General features: G+C 47.3%; 1 protein-coding gene across 1 annotated transcript in view; it reads right to left on the bottom strand.

Annotated features, from left to right (window-relative positions):
• Positions 1 to 21,350, bottom strand: part of dnai3 (dynein axonemal intermediate chain 3) — a 207,328-nt gene that overhangs the window by 24,988 nt on the left and 160,990 nt on the right. The window contains exons 17-18 of the mRNA XM_085983542.1: positions 7,942 to 8,069; positions 786 to 849 (exon numbers count right to left, since the gene is read on the bottom strand). Coding sequence (XP_085839668.1) covers positions 786 to 849; positions 7,942 to 8,069 — 192 coding nt within the window. The remainder of the gene's footprint in view (positions 1 to 785; positions 850 to 7,941; positions 8,070 to 21,350) is intronic.

Raw genomic sequence — 21,350 nt, 5'->3', positions numbered from 1 at the left:
GCCCAAATCAGCCAGAAACTGTAAATTTAAAAGTAAATTGAGACTAAACATCCATCTCATTGCTAAGGTGCTATATAAAGGCAAGTTGTTTCCTCATCTCTCTTTCTCTTTCTTTGTCATAATTGATCAAAGATCACAGGCTATATTAGCTCCTTGTGATAAAAAGAAAGGGCTAAAAAATTGAGGGCGCTAACTTCGCCGGGGCATTACTTTTAATGCACAGCAACCCAATTTTTCCCCCTTGGATTTCTATAGCGCCTTACACGACCTCAGGACGTCCCAAAGAGCTTCAGAGCCAATGAAGTACTTTTTGAAGTGTAGTCACTGTTGTAATGTGGGAAACGCGGCAGCCAATTTGCGCACAGCAAGCTCCCACAAACAGCAATGTGATAATGACCGGATAATCTGTTTAATACTAATCCCTGAGCAACCCACCGTTGTCCCTCACCCACCCTCCTGGCTCTGCTTTGCTCGGCCTTATAAAAGGGGTTGTCCCGCTTTCCTTTATCAGGTCCGACCAAAAGTCTGAACCTGAAACATTAACTTTTTTTTTTCCCTTCGCAGCTTCGGTGGATCTGCTGCGTCTCAGTTCACATTTCAAGAATTTTCAGTTTTATTTTTGACCTCAACTTTTTATTCTGCAATCGATGGTGGTTGATCTTATTCCATTGCTGTTCCATAAATCATCCTCTGTGAACCGTTGCCAAGACCTCTGGAGATTTAGAACATTTCATTTGACCGCAACGTTTTACCATATCTTGCCGCGTCGAGCAATGTTTACTTACTGGTCATTTTTCCAGTATCGCTGTCTTTTTCCACTTGCCAGTCTACGAAAATAATCTCTCCATCCTAAAGTAACGGATCCAAAATGAATTGTATACTCTCCACCCAACATATGTTCAATGTTACATATTCTGTTTGAACGTCGCCCCGTGCTCGCTGACCTACATCGGCTAGTTCGGCAACAACTTGATTAAAAAAAATTCTCATCCTCGTTTTCAAATCCCTCCATGGCCTCACCCCCCCACCTCCCCTCTCTATCTCTGTAACCTCCTACAGGCCTACAACCCCCCCGAGATCTCTGAGCTCCTCCAATTCTGGCCTCTTGCGCATCCCCGATTTTAATCGCTCCACCATAATATCCTAATATCTCTTTATGTAGCTCGGTGTCAAATTTTGTTTTACAACGCTCGTGTGAAGCCCCTTGGGACGTTCTACTGGATTAAAGGCGCTATATAACTGCGAGTTGTTGTAAGAACACGTGGAACATGAAAAGCCTATCTTGGCCATCAGGACAGTGCCTTGCACAATCTGCCTTGGGGTGGATTCTACCCGACTTACTTACTCATCTGATTGTAGGATCTCCCGATTCCCCCCTCACCCCACTCCTCCCAAAGACGGAGTTACAAAACTCCACCCTATCTACCTACTCGGGCCTCTCTTGTTCGAATTGGGCCCATTACTCTCCCTGACCACAGCACCGCAGTAAGTATTGCACCACACGGATTCGTCAGACTTTTAAAGGGCTTGTTATGTAGAGTTGGGAGAAATTGAGTTCATGGGGTGCAACTTGCTGTTGAGGTTTGAGTTCCTTTCCTCCTAGTGATGAGTTTGTGCCAGGGTAAAAGTCTCTGATGTGAGCTTGATAGAACAATATTACACTGAAAATGCTTTGCTGTGCATCACAGGCATCTGTTTCAAAGAATAACGGGCTTGTCAAAAACAAATAAAAATACCATTACACCACATTGCAGCTTGAATTGATTGTTTTAGGATTAAAAGCTATCACAGATTTTCATAAATAGGATTTAATATACTTTGTGACTAACCATGCCTTTGTTGCTCATGAGTTATGTCAGTAGCCTTAACTATTTACCACAAGGCATGGCTGGCTCTGGTTCTGACATGTAGGCCCCTTTATGACATGCATCCATATAACAACCAGAAAGATTAAGGGGTTGGAGGGATAAGATTCGGATTCATTCGTGGGATGTGGGCGTCGCTGTAGGCCTTTAATTCCCCTTGAGAAGCTGGTGGTGAGCCATCGGCTTGGTATGACTGAGTGGCTTGCTAGGCCAATGTCAGAGGGTAGTTAAGAGTCAACCACATTGCTGTGGGTCTGGAGTCACATATAGGCCAGGCCAGATAAGGACAGCAGATTTCCTTCCCTAAAGGACATTAGTGAACAAGATGGCTTTTTACAACAATTCAGTAGTTTCATGGTTGCTGTAAAGTCCGCGCCTCAATAATACACGGACTTCGGGAGAACAGTTTAACAGGTACTTTACTGAACAAGTGGCAGCTTGAAACTGAAACTACAGAAGCCTGCTAGGGCCTTTTATACAGGGGTGGTCACTGCCGGTACTGCAGTCTAAGACCAGTTATTCCCTTAAAGGGACATACACAACAATTCCTCCCCTTTTAGATAAACAGTACATAACATTCATTTAACAACTAAATAATAACTAATTACAATTACAATTTTCTCAGTAATATATACATCAACTGGAATAGTCATTTATAAGTTCAGTCTTTGAGGAGGCTTCCTGATCCGGACTGGATAGCGCCTTTCTCGAGTATCCTGTTCTGGCGGTGGAGTCAATTCTGGCTCATTGTCATTGGTTGGTTCGTCAGCTTCCAATACCCCTGCTTCTGAGGTAGACGCAATCTGTACTTCGGGCTCATTACCAGGTGTACATGCTTGTGGTACAGGTTTGGCTTGTTCCTGTGACTCTAGAATCTGGTCAGCATGGCGTCTCACGATGCTCTCTCCAACGTCCACTGTGTACATTAGTGGTCCCTGCTGTGTGCATATCGTGCCTGGCTGCCATTTTTCTGTTCGGTAGTCACGGGCCAAGACTGGTTGCCCTATCTTGAAGCTCCTGGTTGGTTTCTCATTTATGTGCTGGAACTGCTTATCCTCAACATCTCGTCTTATGTTTGGTTTGAGCAAATCCAAGCGACATCTTAGTCTCCGGTTGAAAAACAGTACGGCTGGAGTTTGGTTGGTTACTGCATGTGTCGCATTCCGGTAAGCAAACAGGAAGTTATCCACCTTGTGTTGCAGTGGTATGTCGTCATTATACATTGCCTTTATGGCCTTTTTAAAGGTCTGAACAAACCTCTCAGCCAATCCATTTGTGGCTGGATGATATGGGGCAGATGTGTAATGTTTCACCCCATTATTCTTCAGGAGCCTCCGGAAATCCTCAGACACAAACTGTGGGCCATTGTCGGAACAGATCTGTTCTGGCAACCCATTCCTGGCGAAGATGGTCCTTAGGACTGCAATAGTTTTCTCCGTGGTGGTGGAGGACATTTTAATGACCTCTGGCCATTTCGAATGGGCGTCCACAGCGATTAGAAACATTGAGTCCATAAATGGACCAGCGAAATCAATGTGTACCCGTTGCCATGGAGATGAGGGCCACTCCCATGGATGTAGCGGGGCCTGTGGTGGAGCGTTTTGGACCTTCTGGCATCCTGTGCATCTCTTGGTCATATCCTCGATTTCTTTATCGATTCCCGGCCACCACACAAACGCCCTGGCTAGGCTCTTCATTTTTACCCCTCCCAGATGACCCTCGTGAAGCTCATTGAGTACTCTATCTCTCAACTTGGGTGGAATTACCACTCGGGATCCACACATCAAGGTTCCCCGGCACACTGACAGCTGTTCCCTCCTTGGCGAGAATGCTGGCAACAGTGAGTCGCCATATGCTGGCCATCCCTTCACCGTCAAATCATAGACCCGAGAGAGTGTCAGGTCATTTCGGGTTTCCTTCTCAATACTTGCGTTTGTAACAGGCAAACATTCGACTATGGTCGCATGGAATATCTCCACTGCAGGTGCCTCTTCCGCCATAGGCAACGGTAGGCGCGACAGCCCATCAGCGTTTCCATGTTGTTTCGTACCTTTGTACTCTATGTTGTACTGATGTGCCCCTAGAAAAAGTGACCATCTTTGCAGCCGTTGCGCCGTCATCACCGGAACGCCCTTCTTTGGGTTAAAAATTGAGACCAGGGGTTGATGATCAGTCAGTAGGGTGAATTTCTGCCCGTGCAGATAGTGATTGAACTTCTTCACCCCCCACACCAGACTGAGGGCCTCCCTGTCAATCTGGGCGTAGTTACGCTCGGCTGAGGTTAGCGAGCGCGATGCAAAGGCTATTGGCCTCTCTGAACCGTCACGGAATTTGTGTGACAGCACTGCTCCAATGCCGTAAGGTGACGCATCACATGCCAACTGAATCGGTAGTGTTGGGTTGTAGTGGGCCAATACTTCTTTTGAAGTGATTTGGCATTTACATTCCTGAAAGGCACGCTTACACTCATCACTCCATTTCCATGTTACACCAGTTTGAAGGAGGGCATTCAGTGGGTGCAGAATTGTAGATAAATTCGGCAAGAACTTATGGTAGTAGTTCACCAACCCGAGGAACGACCTCAGTTGCGACACATTTTCTGGTGCTGGAGCCTTGACTACAGCCTCAATCTTGTCCGGCGACTTATGCAACCCTTCCTCATCAATCATGTGGCCACAATACGAGATTGGTCTCCTGAAGAACTCGCATTTGGGACGGTTGGCTCGTAGCCCATATTCCTGCAATCTCATGAGCACCTGTTCCAGGTTGGCAAGGTGTTCATTGTCATTTTCGCCCGTAACCAGGATGCCGTCCAAATAACACTGGGTCCCCGGGATCCCTTGCTGGACTTGTTCCATTGCCCTCTGCCACATAGCCGGGGCCGATGCTACCCCAAATACCAGTCGATTGTACTGGTAAAGGCCTTTGTGAGTGTTTATCGTGAGGTATTTCCTAGATGCTTCTTCCACCTCCATTTGTAGATACGCTTGAGCCAGGTCAATCTTTGTAAAACGTTTCCCTCCAGATAGTGAGGCGAAAATATCTTCATACTGTACTGTGTGCAGGACTGGGTTCACAGTCACCTTGAAGTCCCCACAGATGCGAACCTTCCTTGGCTCCCCAGGCGTGCTGGTCAATGCTTTCTTCATTACAGGAACGATGGGTGTGGCCCACTCGCTCCAGTCCACCTTAGACAGCACCCCCGAACGCTCCAGACTCTCCAGTTCAGCTTCCACAGCTGGGCGTATCGCGTATGGCACCGGTCTGGCCTTGAAAAATTTTGGGGTTGCGTTATCCTCAATCTTTATGGTTGCCTTTACTCCTTTTAGAGTCCCAAGTCCTTGTTGGAACACCTCTTCCGCGTCAGATAGAATTTGTGACAGACGCCCAGGTGCGACGTCATCATCTTTTTTGTCAGTCACAGTTAGTGCCAGAATGGAATGCCAATCCAATTGTAGTCTTCGGATCCATTCACGTCCCAATAATGGTGGTCCTCCATCTCGTAGTATATACATGTATAGTTTCTGTGTTTCCTTTCCGTTATATTCAACTGGCACCCTTATTTTTCCTCTGGGGTAGACCTTTTGCCCCGTGTATGTCTTCAATACAATGGACGTGTCTTTTAAGGGTATGTGTGAGAATAGCCGCTCATAGTCTCGTCAATTCATGACAGTTAGGGCTGATCCTGTGTCCAATTCCATCTTCACTGGGGACCCTGCTATCATGAGGATGACCCAAATGGTTCGGTGATCTTCTTTTGCGATCACGTTGTGTAACTTTAAACAACTTAGTCGCCTGCTCCCAGAGTCCTTATCACTCTCCTGATCTTCTGAACTACTATCTGTCAGTTTCTTTACTTTCCTGTACTGTTCCTTAGTAGTTCTTGTCGCGTTGGTCTTCTTTCCCGACCTGCAGACTCTTGCTATATGTCCCATTTTCCCGCATTGCCTGCATATTTTGTCTTTAAACCAGCAGTCCTTCTGCTCATGGGTTGTTTTGCCGCAGCGATAGCACTTTTCGGCTCCACACGCCATTTCGTTAGCGCTGTATTCTTGTGGTTTCTGTTCTATTTCCGCAGCTCCCCGTGCTGCTGCTTCGTAGGATACTGCCACGCTAAAAGCCTGTTCTAGCGTCAGGTCCTTTTTTGAAAGTCGTTTCTGGGTTCCTTCACTCTGGAGCCCGCAGACAAACTTATCCCGTAAGGTGTCTGCCAGTCCTGCTCCGAACTGGCAGTGCTTCGATAACTTGCGTAGTTCCGTAAGATAGTCAGCATTGCTCTCATCTTTGTGCTGGTTTCTTTTATGGAACTTGAATCTTTCTGCTATCAGCAGTGGTGTAGGGCTTAGATGTTCCTGTAAGATATGAACAATCTCCTCAAAACTTTTCTCCATTGGTTTAGCTGGGGTAATTAAATTCCGCAATAGGCCATACGTACTCGCACCCATCAGATTTAATAATACCGACGCCCTCTTTCCATCAGCCACCTCATTTGCCTTGCAGTACACTTCAATTCTTTCCACATACGTGGTCCAGTCTTCTACCTCGTTGTCGAAAGCAGTGATACTGCCACTTTTCGGCATCTTGGCCGATTTAAAATGGCGCCTCCCACGCTTTTGCTTCTTCCCCTTACTGCCACGCTGCTCCTAGCGTTCTACGGGGTAATGGCGGCGACCCGCAGCTTCGGCGCGTCTTGCTTTCCTTCCCCCCCGTTTAGTTTCTCTCCACTGTCCTGTTCTCGAGCACCGACCGCGCCCTGTGCGCTCCACCCTCTCTCTCTTGTTTTCTTTTCCCCGGCGACGCTGCGCGGCACGATTTGTAGAGCCGCTCGATCGAGCTTGAGCCCACTGCAGTCCGGAAGGGTCAGCGCGCTCCCTGCTACCAGCACGATTCGCTGGAACCACAGTCTCTCCCGCAATTCTCCAAACACCGATGGATTCTTTGGGCGGTTGCCCTCGGTCGACGCCCGTTGCTCAGACTACGACCTTCCAGGACCTTCCTTTCAGGCGAGATCCCCGTGAGATGATGCCACACTGCAGGTGAGTTCGAACTTACTCGTCGCCACTGTAAAGTCCGCGCCTCAATAATACACGGACTTCGGGAGAACAGTTTAACAGGTACTTTACTGAACAAGAGGCAGCTTGAAACTGAAACTACAGAAGCCTGCTAGGGCCTTTTATACAGGGGTGGTCACTGCCGGTACTGCAGTCTAAGACCAGTTATTCCCTTAAAGGGACATACACAACAGTTGCCATTACCAATACTAGCTTTTTATTCCAGATTTACTTCATGGAATTTAAATTCCCCAGGTGCTGTGGTGGGGATTTGAACTCACGTCTCTGGATCACTAGTCCAGGCCTCTGGATTACTAGTCCAGTGACATAACCACTGTACTACCGTACCCTAGGAGGAGCTCTTATGTACATTAGGCATGTTCTCACTGGAAAAGGCAAGGTTGAGAGAGGATGTGATTGCTGTGTATGTGATCCTGAAGGGACTAGATAATGTCAACCATGGCAAGCTGTTTCACCGTGTCCAGAACAGCAGAACCAGAGGACGCGGCCTGCGCTTGAAGGGCAAGTTCAAAACTCACCTGAAGAAACAATATTTCAGTTAGCGAGTGGTCAATCTGTGGAACAGGCTCCCGAGGGAGAGGGGGGAAGCAGTTAGCGTTGACTCATTCAGATGCAAATTAGATCGATTTCTCCCAGAAAATAACATTTTGTGCTCCCGTATCTGAGTAATTGGAGACATGAGGTGTGGTGAGTGTAGCGAGCTCGGGAGGAACAGGGGAGTTTGGACCGCTGGTTCCCAAAGCTCTCCCCCACTGGGCATTGTTCCTCGTAGTCATGTCTGGGTGTGTTGTAGACTAGTTGATGGAGATTGATTGCCGTGATTCGTCCAACAGCAAAAAGGATGCCCTCTACATAACCAGATTTTTATGGCCATCAATATATTCTTATGTAAATGAACCATAGTTTCACAAAGCGACCTGCTAATTTCTCATGAGTGCTATCGTACTGGACAACTTACTGTCCTTGTCTAACAAATAATCAGGGCTCGGGTTAATCCGACTTACTTCGGTACCGATAAACATGAATGTATTGACGTCGGTCAGGCTTGTCAGATCCCTGATTGAGGGAACATCCAGGCTGCCATATTCCATGGTTTCCCCTTTGCTCCTTGTAAGGTAGAATTGGGCCTTTTCTGTCGAAAGGGGAAAAATATATAATTGTAAATTTTACAGCATTTGTTTTTAAAGCTTAAAGGATTAAAAAGAAACCATTAAAAAAATATATTATTTAAAAGAAAAGAATTGTTAAAAGGTCTTTAAGATTATGAAGAGGTTCGATAGGGTTGATGGAGAGAAGATGTTTCCACTTGTGGGGGAGACCAGAACTAGGGGCCATAAATATAATAGCAAAATACTGCGGATGCTGGGGGTAGTCACTAATAAATCCAATTGGGGAATTCAGGAGAAACTTCTTTACCCAGAGAGTGGTGAGAATGTGGAACTCGCTACCACAGGGAGTACAATAGCAAAATACTGCGGATGCTGGGGGTAGTTACTAATAAATCCAATTGGGGAATTCAGGAGAAACTTCTTTACCCAGAGAGTGGTGAGAATGTGGAACTCGCTACCACAGGGAGTACAATAGCAAAATACTGCGGATGCTGGAAGTCTGAAATAACAACAGAAAACGCCGGAAACACTCAGCAGGCCAGGCACAGAGAAACAGAGTTAACGTTCCAGGTCGATGACCCTTCGTCAGAACTGGAAGAAGCTGGAGATGGAACAGGTTTTTAAGCAAGTGTAGCGGCGGGGAAAGGGGGGAGGGGAGGAACGAACAAAAGGGAAGGTCTGTGATAGGGTGGAAGGCAGGAGAGATTAAATGACAAAAGGGATGATGGTGGGACCACAAGGAGTAGTTGGGGCGACGAGCATAGATGCATTTAAGGGGAAGCTAGATAAGTACATGCGGGAGAAAGGAATAGAAGGATATGCTGATGGGGTGAGATGAAGAGGGGTGGGAGGAGGCTCGTGTGGAGCATAAACACCGGCACGGACCAGTTGGGCCGAATGGCCTGTTTCTGGGCTGTAAATTCGATGTGATTCTATGTATGTTAATGGTATGTTTTTATTGGCATGACAATGCAATGGTTTAAGAACCTGTCTTGCAACAAGACTCGACCGGTAAACACTTCAGCACGTCATTTAAATGGAGGCAGAGAATGTATTTACAGAGAATTACAGAGAGTCCGCTGCACAGAAACAGGCCATTCGGCCCACCTGGTCCATGCTCCACTCGAGCCTCCTCCCACCCCTCTTCATCTCACCCCATCAGAAAACCCTTCTATTCCTTTTCCCCTCATACGTTTATTGAGCTTCCCCTGAAATGCATCTAAAGTATTCGCTTCAACTCCTTGTGGTAGCGAGTTCCACATTCTCACCATTCTCTGGGTAAAGAAGTTATTATTAGTGACTATCTTATATTTATGACTCCTTGGTTTGGATTCCCCCATGTGGAAACATCTTCTCTACGTCTACCCTATATAAAACACCTTCATCATTTTAAAGACCTCGATCAGGTTACCCCTCAGCCGTCTCTTTTCTAGAGAAAAGAGCCCCAGCCTGTTCAGTCTTTCCTGATAAGTATATTGTCTCAGTTCTGGTATCATCCCTGTAAATCTTTTTTGCACCTTCTCCAATGCATCAATATCCTTGGTCTAACTAGGGTATATGGAGACCAGAACTGTGCACAGTACTCCAAGTGTAGTCTAACCAAGGTATACGGAGACCAGAACAGTGCACAGTACTCCTAGTGCGGTCTAATTGAGGTATATGGAGACCAGAACTGTGCACAGTACTCCTAGTGTGGTCTAACCGAGGTATATGGAGACCAGAACTGTGCACAGTGCTCCTAATGCAGTCTAACCAAGGAATATGGGGACCAGAACTATGCACAGTGCTCCTAATGCGGTCTAACCGAGGAATATGGGGACCAGAACTATGCACAGTGCTCCTAATGCGGTCTAACCAAGGAATATGGGGACCAGAATAGTGCACAGTGCTTCTAATGCAGTCTAACTTGGGTTAGAGTCAATAAATTATACTGCGGCCAGGCCACCATGTAATTTTTTAGTCTAAGTGGCTTAAATCTAGGAAAACCGCGGTCGCTATTGATTTTAATGGGGGCGGAGCTCTGATAATCTTCTAACTGTTTTTGGTGAGGGTAACAGCAGAACATAACCCCCAGGAATATATGGAGCGACATAATTAATGGTGTAAGTCACTTACTCCATAATTTCTCTTTTGCGTCTTCTCTGGGTCCCTCCGCCACAGACGGACCATTATAAAGGTGCAAGTCCCCAGGAGAATCTGGGCCAATATCGCCTTCCTCCTATAACTGTTCCTCTGTTTCTTTCCCACTTTGTACTTCTTTGCGCCAAATTCTCAGTCTTTCTGTTTGTGCTCTCAATCATTCTCTTTCTCACTCTCTCCTTTACTACCTTTCTGTACGTCTCATCTTTCTTCTGTAGGTCACCCCATGGGCCAGAATTTGCGGTGGGTATGACGGCCGTACTCAGAGAGTACGCAAGCCCATACGCTAAATCCCGAACTTGCGATCTGTCCAGTTCCGGCTTGACAGATGATCTGCACTGACGGAAAAACCCTAATTGCTGGCACAGATTGCTGGTGTAATTACCCACCAACTGCCCAGCAACTATGCCTGAAAATTTTATGGCTGGTGCAAACAGGCGCAGGGCCTGTTTGCACAGCGTAAGGGGATACCTCCTGACAAATCCAAGCCGGAAATGGAAGCATTTTAATCCGTGGTTACGCCACCGATCGCAAAATCCAGGCCAATGTCCCTGTCTGGCTCATGCACATCCTGTTACTGACACACTTAATTCCTACCTAGGAACAGGAGGAGGCCATTCAGCCCCTTGAGCCTGTTCCGTCATTCAGTGAGATCACGGCTTATCTGTATCCCAACTCCATCCACCTGCCTTGGCTCCATACCCTTTTATACCCTTGGCTAGCAACAATCTATCGATCTCAGATTTTAAAATTATTAATTGAGCTAGTAGCTATTGCTTTTTGGGGGAGAGAGTTCCACACTTCTACCACCCTTTGTGTGAAGAAGTGTTTCCTAACTTCTCTCCTGAGTGGCCTGGCTCTGATTTTAAGGTTATGTCCCTTTGTACTAGACTCACCCACCACTGGAAAAGTTTCTCTCTCTCTACCCTCTCAATTCCTTTCAAAATCCTAAAAACCTCAATCAAATCACCCCTTAACCTTCTATATTCTATAGCAACAGTGACTTCACTTCAAAAAGTACTTCATTGGCTGTGAAGGGCTTTGGGACGTCTGTTGGTTGTGAAAGGCGCTATATAAAGGCAAGTCTTTCTTCTTCTTAGTTTATATAATCTCTCCTCATAATCTATCCCTTGGAGCCCTGGTAACATTCTGGTGAATCTGCCCTGCACTCCCTCCAAGGCCAATATATAAGGTGCGGTGCCCAGAACTGTACACAGTACTCCAGGTGTGGCCTAACCAGGGCGTTGTGTAGCTGTAGCAAAACGTCCTCCCCTTTATATTCCAGCCCTCTAGTTAAAAAGGCCAACATTCCATGATTAATTTTTGCATCTGACTACTACATTTTCTTATCTTCTTCTTAGTCTCAGGATAAGGGGTCGGCCATTTAGGACCGAGATGAGGAGGAATTTCTTCACTCAGAGAGTTGTGAATCTTTGGAATTCTCTGCCCCAGAGGGCTGTGGATGCTGAGTCTTTGAGTATATTCAAGGCTGAGATCGATAGGGTACTTAAGGAAGTGGCCCTAGAAATAGTAGATGCATTGCTGATCATCTTCCAACATTCGATGGAATCTGGAACAGTACCCATGGATTGGAGGGTAGCTAATGTTACCCCACTATTCAAAAAAGGTGGTAGAGAGAAAACGGGGAATTACGGACCGGTAAGCCTGACATCGGTAGTGGGGAAAATGCTAGAGTCCATTATAAAAGATGTAATGGCAGATAGTGACTTGGAAAATAGTGACAGGATCAGACAAAGTCAACACGGATTCACAAAAGGTAAATCGTGCTTGACTAATCTACTGGAATTTTTTCTGGATGTAACTGGTAAAATAGATAAGGGAGAACCAGTGGATGTGGTGTATCTGGACTTTCAGAAGGCCTTAGATAAGGTCCCGCATAAGAGATTAGCGTGTAAAGTTAAGGCACATGGGATTGGGGGCAAGGTATTGACTTGGATAGAGAACTGGTTGGCAGACAGAAAGCAAAGAGTTGGAATAAACGGGTCTTTTTCCGAATGGCAGGCAGTGACTAGTGGGGTACCGCAGGGATCGGTTCTTGGACCCCAGTTATTCACAATATATATAAATGATCTGGACAAGGGAACTAGATGTAATATCTCCAAATTTGCAGACGACACAAAGCTGGGTGGGCGTGTGTGCTGTGAGGAGGATGTCGAGAAACTCCAGGATGATTTGGACATGTTGGGTGATTGGGCAGAAACATGGCAGATGCAATATAATGTGGATAAATGTGAGGTTATCCACTTTGGTGGCAAAAACAGGAAGGCAGATTATTATCTAAATGGCAATAGATTGGGAGAAGGGGAAGTGCAACGAGACCTGGGTGTCCTTGTGCACCAGTCGATGAAGGTAAGCATGCAGGTGCAGCAGGCAGTTAAGAAGGCAAATGGTATGTTGGCCTTCATAGCAAGAGGGTTTGAGTACAGGAACAAGGATGTCTTGCTGCAGTTGTACAGGGCCTTGGTGAGACCACATCTTGAGTATTGTGTGCAGCTTTGGTCGCCTTATCTGAGGAAGAATGCTCTTGCCATGGAAGGAGTTCAGCGAAGATTCACCAGGCTGATACCTGGGAAGGCAGGAATGACGTATGAGGAAAGATTGGGTTGATTGGGCTTATACTCGCTGGAGTTTAGAAGAATGAGAGGTGATCTCATTGAAACGTATAAAATTCTGACAGGACTAGACAGACTAGATGCAGGAAGGATGTTCCCGATGGTCGGGGAGTCCAGAACCAGGGGTCACAGTCTAAGGATAAGGGGTAAGCCATTTAGAATAGAAATGAGTAGGAATTTCTTCACCCAGAGAGTGGTGAACCTGTGGAATTCTCTACCACAGAAGGCAGTAGAGGCCAATTCATTAAATATATTCAAGAAGGAGTTGGATATATTTCTTAAGGCTAAAGGGATCAAGGGATATGGGGAGAAAGCAGGGACCGGGTACTGAATTTGGATGATCAGCCATGATCGCATTGAATGGCGGAGCAGGCTTGAGGGGCCGAATGGCCTATTCCTGCTCCTATCTTCTATGTTTCTATGATAGATTTTTGGACTCTAGGGGAATCAAGGGATACGGAGATCGTGCGGGATAGTGGAGTTGAGGTCGATGATCAGCCGTGATCTCATTGAATGGCGGAGCAGGCTCGAGGGGCCACATGGCCTACTCCTGCTCTTATTTCTTTTCTTATCGTATTTTAGTGTTCTGTGTACATGGACTCCGAAATCTCTTTGGGCCTCCACTGTTCCAAGCTTTTCACCTTTTAAATAATACTCTGATCTGGCCTGTCTTGGTCCAAAAACAGACGAGCTCACACTTGCCTACGGTGAAATCCAACTGCCGCAGTTTTGCCCGTACACTTAATCACTTTATCTTTGTTAAAGCCTAGGATAGACAAGGTGGCAACCAGCACACCGTGTTTAGGATCTGGTACCAGGATCGAGTGGGGAGAGGCTTCAAAGCCCACACAGTGGTTGGTATTTTATTTTTTAAGGCTGACACTGAAAAAACCCAAGTATATAATAATGTGCTGCATCTGAAACAAAGTGTCCAGTGTTGGACCATCAAGCACACGGCAGCAGTGCCAATCAATTCTCGTGATGTCCACTATAAAGGCACTTGTGTTGGGCATAAATGAAGCTATTGTTTATTCACTATTTGTGCTTGGAGCAGAATTAATGAATCTTTCTCCCATCTCTCCACAGTTTAATATTCTATTTTACAACCTCTGCGATATGAATGAGATGATCTACATACCCCCCTCGTGATAGCATCGTGATATAAATGTGTTAGCCGTGGCTGAGTGGGCAGCACCCTCGCCTCTCTGAGTCAGACGGTTGTGGGTTCATAGTCCCATTCCAGAGACTTGAGCTAGGCTGACACTCCCAGTGCAGTGCCGAGGGAGCGCTGCACTGCCGGAGGTGCCGTCTTTTCGGTTGCGACATTAAACCGAGGCCCCGTCTGCTGTCTCAGGTGGATGTAAAAGATCCCATGGCACTATTTCGAAGAAGAGCAGGGGGAGTTATCCTGGTGTCCTGGCCAATACTTACCCCTCAATCAACATCACTAAAACAGATGATCTGGTCATTATCACATTGCTGTTTGTGGGAGCTTGCTGTGCGCAAATTGGCTGCTGCGTTTCCCACATTACAACAGTTCAAAAAGTGCTTCATTGGCTGCACAGCGCTTTGGGACGTCCGGTGGTCGTGAAAGGCGCTATATAAATGCAAGTCTTTCTTTTAAATGAGATAATGTTTGTCCATCTCGAGGGAGCGCTGTGATGTAAAGCACGTTAACACTGCGAGCACTGTTGCTTGATGCTTTATGACCTTTCAGGGACTGTGTGTTAGCCTTGTAAGTGTCTAGTTGTCAGAGTGTTGCGACGTGTGGTGAAAACGCAGTGTAAACTGCACAGCAGTTACACATTATAAATGGGCTGTTAAACTTTAAATATACAAATGTCAGATTCTTTATTGTTCAGGGCGCTGGATTGGTGATTTGCCAATTCCAAAACTGATGGAAAAGAATAACTCAAAATAATGCATGTGTGCACAACTTAGCGTCCCGACACCATTGTGTGTCAGTCGAACACGGCCAGGCTGGTGTGCGGGGACGTCACCTTGCAGACTCGGGCTCACGCTCATACACGCCTTTGCATGTGCTTTTCCCTTTACAAAGTATTACAAAATATTTACAGCAGAGAATCAAGCCATTCAACAACAACAACCTGCATTTATATAGCACCTTTAACGTAGTAAAACGTACCCAGGCGCTGCACAGGGGCCATTATCAAACAAAATTTGACATTGAGCCACATGAGATATTAGGGCAGATGAGCTGTAGGTTTTAAGGAGCGTCTTAAAGGAGGAAAGAGAGGTTTAGGGAGGGAATTTCAGAGCTTAGGGCCCAGGCAGCTGAAGGCACGGCCGCCAATGGTGGAGTGAAAAAAATTGGGGATGCGCAACAGGCCAGAATTGGAGGGGTGCAGAGATCTGAGGGTTGTAGGGCTGGAGGAGATTAGCGAGGTCATGGAGGGACTTGAAAACAAGGATGAGAATTTTTAAATCGAGGCGTTGCCGGACCGGGAGCCAATTTAGGTCAGCGAGCACAGGGGGTGATAGGTGAATGGGACTTGGTGCGAGTTAGGACACGGGCAGCAACATATCCTTCTATTCCTTTATTTCATGTGCTTATCTAGATTCCCCTTAAATGCATCTCTGCTATTCGCCTCAACTACTCCCTGTGGTGGTGAGTTCCACAGTCTCACCACTCTCTGGGTAAAAAGTTTCTCCTGAATTCACTATTGGAATTTATTAATGACTATCTTATATCTTTGGCTCCTTTAGTTTACGTGTTGGCGATTACACCAACAGAAACCAGATTTAGGCTTATGATTAAAGTTTGCAGGAGAGAGGAAGGATTTGATTTAGGGTTAGAGTGGAGTTATTCAGGGCAGAGACCATATTTTGTTGAAGTGAGGAGTTTATTTTTAGGATGGAGACGCTGTACTGGGATGGATTGGCCAAGGGCAGTGCTGTTACGGGGGAAATTACATTGTGCGACACCAGCTGCCGATCACAGTAATGTTTTCAACTCTCAGTAAAGGGGGATGAACAATGTTCCCTTTAAGCCGGTGGGCCGGCTGCGGGCAGCACAGCGCTCTGAAGCTCCCGTGCAGCTGGCTCACCGACTCACCGGCTTTTAATTGTAAAAACCACGCATGCACGGATTTTTGAATGGGCTACGCGGCCCCCCAAAAAATTAGAGGGAACATTGGTGCTGAACTCTCTCAGTAAAGGGTCATGAACTCTCAGTAAAAGGTCATTAACTCTCAGTAAAGAATCGTGAACTCTCAGTAAAGGGTCATGAACTCTCAGTAAAGGGTCGTGAACTCTCAGTAAAAGGTCATGACCTCTCAGCAAAGGATGATCTCTCAGTAAAGGATCATGAACTCTCAGTAAAGGACAATGAACTCTCAGTAAAGGGTCCTGAACTCTCAGTAAAGGGTCCTGAACTCTCAGTAAAAGGTCATGACCTCTCAGCAAAGGGTCATGAACTCTCAGTAAAAGGTTATGAACTCTCAGTAAAGGGTCATGAACTCTCAGCAAAGGATGATCTCTCAGTAAAGGATCATGACCTCTCAGTAAAGGGTCATGAACTCTCAGTAAAGGGTCATGAACTCTCAGTAAAGGGTCATGAACTCTCAGTAAAAGGTCATAAAAGAAAGACTTGCATTTCTATAGCGCCTTTTACGACCACTGGACATCCCAAAGTGCTTTACAGCCAATTAAGTACTTTTTTAAAGTGTAGTCACTGTTGTAATGTAGGAAACGCGGCAGCCAATTTGCGCACAGCAAGCTCCCACAAGCAGCAATGTGATAATGACCAGATTAAACTGATTTAGTGATGTTGGTTGAGGGATAAATATTGGCCCCAGGACACTGGGGAGAACTCCCCTGCTCTTCTTCAAAATAGTGCCATGGGATCGTTTCCATCCGCATGAGAGAGCAGACAGGGTCTCAGTTTAACGTCTCACCTGAAAGAATTTACCTCCGACAGTGCAGCACTCCCTCAATACTGCCACTCTGACAGTGCAGCGCTCCCTCAGTACTGCCCCTCCGACAGTGCGGCGCTCCCTCAGTACTGCCCCTCCGGCAGTGCGGTGCTCCCTCAGTACTGCCCCTCTGACAGTGCAGCACTCCCTCAGCACTGCACTGGAGTGTCAGCCTAGATTTTTGTGCTCGAGTCTCTGGAGTGGGGACTTGAACCCATAACCTTCTGACTCAGAAGCGAGGGTGCTGCCCACTGAGCCAGGGCTAACACTGGAAAGTTACTGTAAAATTATTGTCACATTCAGCACTCAACTACAAATTATAAATGTACATAACCATCCCAAAAATATCCTGGTTTATACAAATACTAGCTGGGGGGGGCCTAGCGTTGCCAGGGCAGTTTAGAGGGCCGCGCGGTTGATGGCCGGCCGCTGCCGCTCCCCCGCTCTGTGTCTCATGCTGAGCAGTTGTGAGGCCCAGCCCGAGTGACCCCATTGGCCCGATTGACCCGAACTCACCTCCCGCTCCGGCAGGCCGCCGCAGCTGGTAAAAGCAGGGGAAAAAATGGCGGCGAAGTTTCGGGAGGCTGCAGGATTAGGTCTCGCCCATGACACACTGATTGGTCAACCATCAGGTGACTGAACTGTAGGATTGGTCAACCATCACGTCACTCAACGCTAATGAGCGGTAGGATTGGTCAACCACTAATGAGCGGAATTTTGAACGTTTTTTGTATACTGTCCGAACAATTTTTGTCTGACCAAAAAGTAAATACACCTATGACACTCCCCTGATCATCAGCTTTCTTTTGATATAACACATGTGTAGGTACGCTCTATAACGTTTGAGTGTATAGCGGACAGACAGACAGACAAACATATATAGATACCAGCTGGGGGGGGCCCGGCGTTGCCAGGGCAGTTTAGAGGGCCACGTGGTTGACGGCCGGCCGCTGCCGCTTGGGGCAGAGAGAGAGGGTGAGGCAGGGGGGAGAGAGGGGGGGAGGAGAGAGAGGGGGGGGAGGAGAGAGAGGGGAAGAGAGGGGAGGGAGGGGGAGCGAGGGGAGGGAGGGGGAGCGAGGGGAGGGAGGGGGAGCGAGGAGGGAGGGGGAGCGAGGGGGGAGAGGGGGAGCGAGGGGGAGAGGGGGAGGGGGGAGAGGGGGAGGGAGGGGGAGAGAGAGAGAGGGGGAGAGAGGATGAGGCAGGAGGGGGAGAGAGGATGAGGCAGGGGGGAGAGGGGGAGAGAGAGAGGATGAGGCATTGGGAGAGAGAGAGGGAGAGGGAAGGGGGGAGAGGGGAGGGGGAGGAGAGAGAGACAGAGGGAGGGGGGAGAGGGAAGGGGGAGGAGAGAGAGACAGAGGGAAGGAGAGAGAGAGGGTGAGTCCCCGGCCCGCGGCCGCAAATGAAGCCGGGACCGGGCGTGAGCCGGCTTGAGGCTGTGAGAGAGGGCCAGGCCCGGTTGCCGGGGGTAACCCTTCCCCCCGCCCTCCCGAGCCCCGCCCCCTGCCCTCCTGAGCCCCGCCCTCCCAAGCCCTGGCCAGCCCTGCCCTCCCGAGCACCGCCCCCCACCCCGCCCTCCCGAGCATCGCCCCCCCCGCCCGAGCCGGCTTCAAGACCGCCGATTGCGGCTGGGCCTGCGCGCCGCGCGGGAAGAGAGAGCGAGACGCCGCCGCTCAATGGAGCGGGCTCTGTGGGGGAGAAGTAGAAACATCGATATCAGCTTCTAGTCGTTGGCACCAGTCACTCACCGCAGCTTCCAGTCGTTGGCAGCAGTCACTTCGTTTATAGAAAACCCTCCGCCCTCCCGAGCCCCGGGACGGGGCCTTGTAAAGTCTGTGGGTTGTGCAGTTAATTACGACACAGACTTCAGGAGTAACATACAACAGGACTTTACTATTCGAAGGTCAGGGCGAATCTGCCCTATAAATCATGCCACAGCACTTATATACCGGTGTGGTCACCGTCGGTATTACCGTATACAGAAGCCAAACAAGTAGTGCCACACCTAAAATAGTTCTCTTAAAGATGAACGGCTACATACAATAGTCTCTTAAAGGTAGACGGTTACATACACTACAGGCCTCCCTTTTTAGCTTACAACATACGTATTCCCCATTAAACATAACATATATTCAACTTCATGTAAAACAATTTACAGATATAGTCTCTGCGGAAAACAGTTCACAGGTTCAGTCTCTGTGGGAACAGTTCACAGATTCAGTCTCTGGTCTTGACTCGGTCCGAACAACATCTCTGTGGTGTAGCCGGTTCACATTGCTAGAGTGACTCATCCAATAGTCTTTCCCTTGACGTAACAGCTTGAACTTCCGTCCTGCTGAACCAGCAGTGCTGACTTTTACAAACAGCTGGACTGCCTTAGTAATTTTTCCCTACTTTCCCATTAGAAGTGATAATGATTTAGATGGTTATCCTCTTCGGCTTCGGCTTTTCCTTTTTTGCTTCTTGGAGACTCTCGGGGCTCCCTTCTCAGCTGCCAGCTGTAGCGCCACCATCTCCCTATGTTCCTTAGACTTTAAGTGCTTCATCCTGATTTCTGCACGTTGGGAGTTTTCATCACAAGCTGGGCAGACCAAGTCCTCGTAATATTCCGTGTCACTCAACAGGTCATGGTAATATTCGGTGTCATCCTGAGCTAGTCTAGCGAGAGGGCCTGCTACTTCTTCCTTACCCAACTGGACGTTAGCCGACTGTTGTTCCCTCCCTAGACACCTTTCCTGAAGGGACTTCTTCATGCGTTCATAGTCATCCCGCTCTTCCTGGGTTTCCTGCAAATCCTTCACTAAGGACCTCATTTGTGATTTCAACACTTCCCCTTCCATCGGGGATTGATTGATCGGGCTATTCAATCTTTCTACTGGAGCAGCTGTTTCAACATTCTGTTGTTCACATAGACGTGATTCAGCGTACTTTTGGCATCCCTGTAAAATCTGTGTTGCAACCTCAGCTATTTCCATAACTTTTGAGAGCTCCGAACTCCTTCCCTTTGAAGATTGAAGCTCGTGTTCAGATTGTTCCCATTGCAGAGTCTTGTCCTTCAGCATATGAAGGAGTTGGCTGACCATTAACTCTTCCACGGGAACACTGTGGATCAGAGTCTTCTCTATTTCATCCACCTTTTCCTCCAATGCTTTCACCTTCTTTTCCTCTTGTACTTTGGCTTTCAGCGCTCGGAGAAGTTGCGCCTTGATGCTCTCTAGCTCATGTTCAGGGGCCATTCTTACAGTCTCTGTGTTTCTTACAGTTTCCTTTTCTTCCACTGAAAGGATTCCCAGTTGAATCTGTTCTTCAAGTTGTTGAACCTCAGTCATTGCCGCCTCATATTTGTCTTGGGTTTCCTTCAATATTTTTATGAGTTCTTGGACATCTTGTCTTTCATGTTCTGCCATGTCTTTCACCTCTAATTTCTCATCTATGGATGGAACTTCTACCGATGAGTCTGTCTTGGCCTTGAGCTCATCAAGAATTTCCTGCAGCCTTTGGACTTCTTGCTCATGTTCAACCTTTAGTTGCTCATATGCTTCTACTGAAACTAGCTTTTCGGAGGTTGCCGAGTTAACCCCCTCCAGAATTATAGCCTGGGCCTGTTCATACTGTTCTTTCAACTTCTCACACTCTGCTTGTAAGGAGTCGTAGAGAAGAACTGGAATAAAATCCTGGCTTCCTGAAGATTCCTCTTCATTTGCTTCTTTCGCAATTTTCTGTTGGAGTTCAGCCAAGGCTGCTATGCTATCTGCCTCTCGAAGTCTCACTGCCATCAAATCTTCTTTATTCTTGCAGTCTATCTCAGCCATTTTCCCTTTACTTTCATTTAACTGAGTGAGTAGTCCCTTATTCTGGGCTGAGAGATATTGCACCTTCTCCTGTAGACCATTGCACTCCTTCTCTGCTCGACATAGCTGGTTACTGCTGATTTGGTTCTGTGTTTCAAGTTCCAACATCCTTTGCTTAGCTTCTTTCAGTTTCGCCCCTATAAGCTCCTCTTGCAACATGGCCACATTATTCTCATCAGGTAAAGAAGCGTTTCTCTTTTCTATGTCCAAGATTTTTTTCTGCATCTCTTTAAGTGCACATTGCGATTCAGCTTCTCTTAACCTTGCCTGCACTAGCTCCGTCTCCAATTGCAGGACAAAATCCTCAGTGTAGCGTGGTTTGCCTTTATGCTGTATCTCTAGATCATGCAAATATTCTAACTCCTGAACATCATAAGGGAGATGTGATCGGTAATTGGTCACGATGGCTCTATGGTCGCTCTCTGCTTGAGCCAGCAGGTTCTGTTGTCTTTCCAGACTCTCCCATTCGGTGTCATAGAACTTTTTCATTGTTTTCATCTCTTGTACGAGACGGTAACTCAATTGTTCTAATTGTTGTCGTACTTTGAGATAACGTTGAGTTCGAGCCCGGTGTTCCTCCGTAATGCATATGTCTGTAACTTGAACAGACTCAGAATTCTCTGTCTTTATACACGCCATCGTTTTTCCAACCTTAGTCAGTGAGTTCATGTTAACCTTGTTTTTCATACTTGGGCTGGACTTATCGTCTTCCGGCTCAGAGTCTGAGCTGCTTGTCTGCACCGAGTCCT

This window comes from Somniosus microcephalus, chromosome 3 (assembly GCF_052327205.1).
Source record: "Somniosus microcephalus isolate GS21.2 chromosome 3, FLI_Smic_1.0, whole genome shotgun sequence".
Classification (NCBI taxonomy): Eukaryota; Metazoa; Chordata; class Chondrichthyes; order Squaliformes; family Somniosidae; genus Somniosus; species Somniosus microcephalus.
This window is presented reverse-complemented; position numbering and strand designations above follow the sequence as displayed.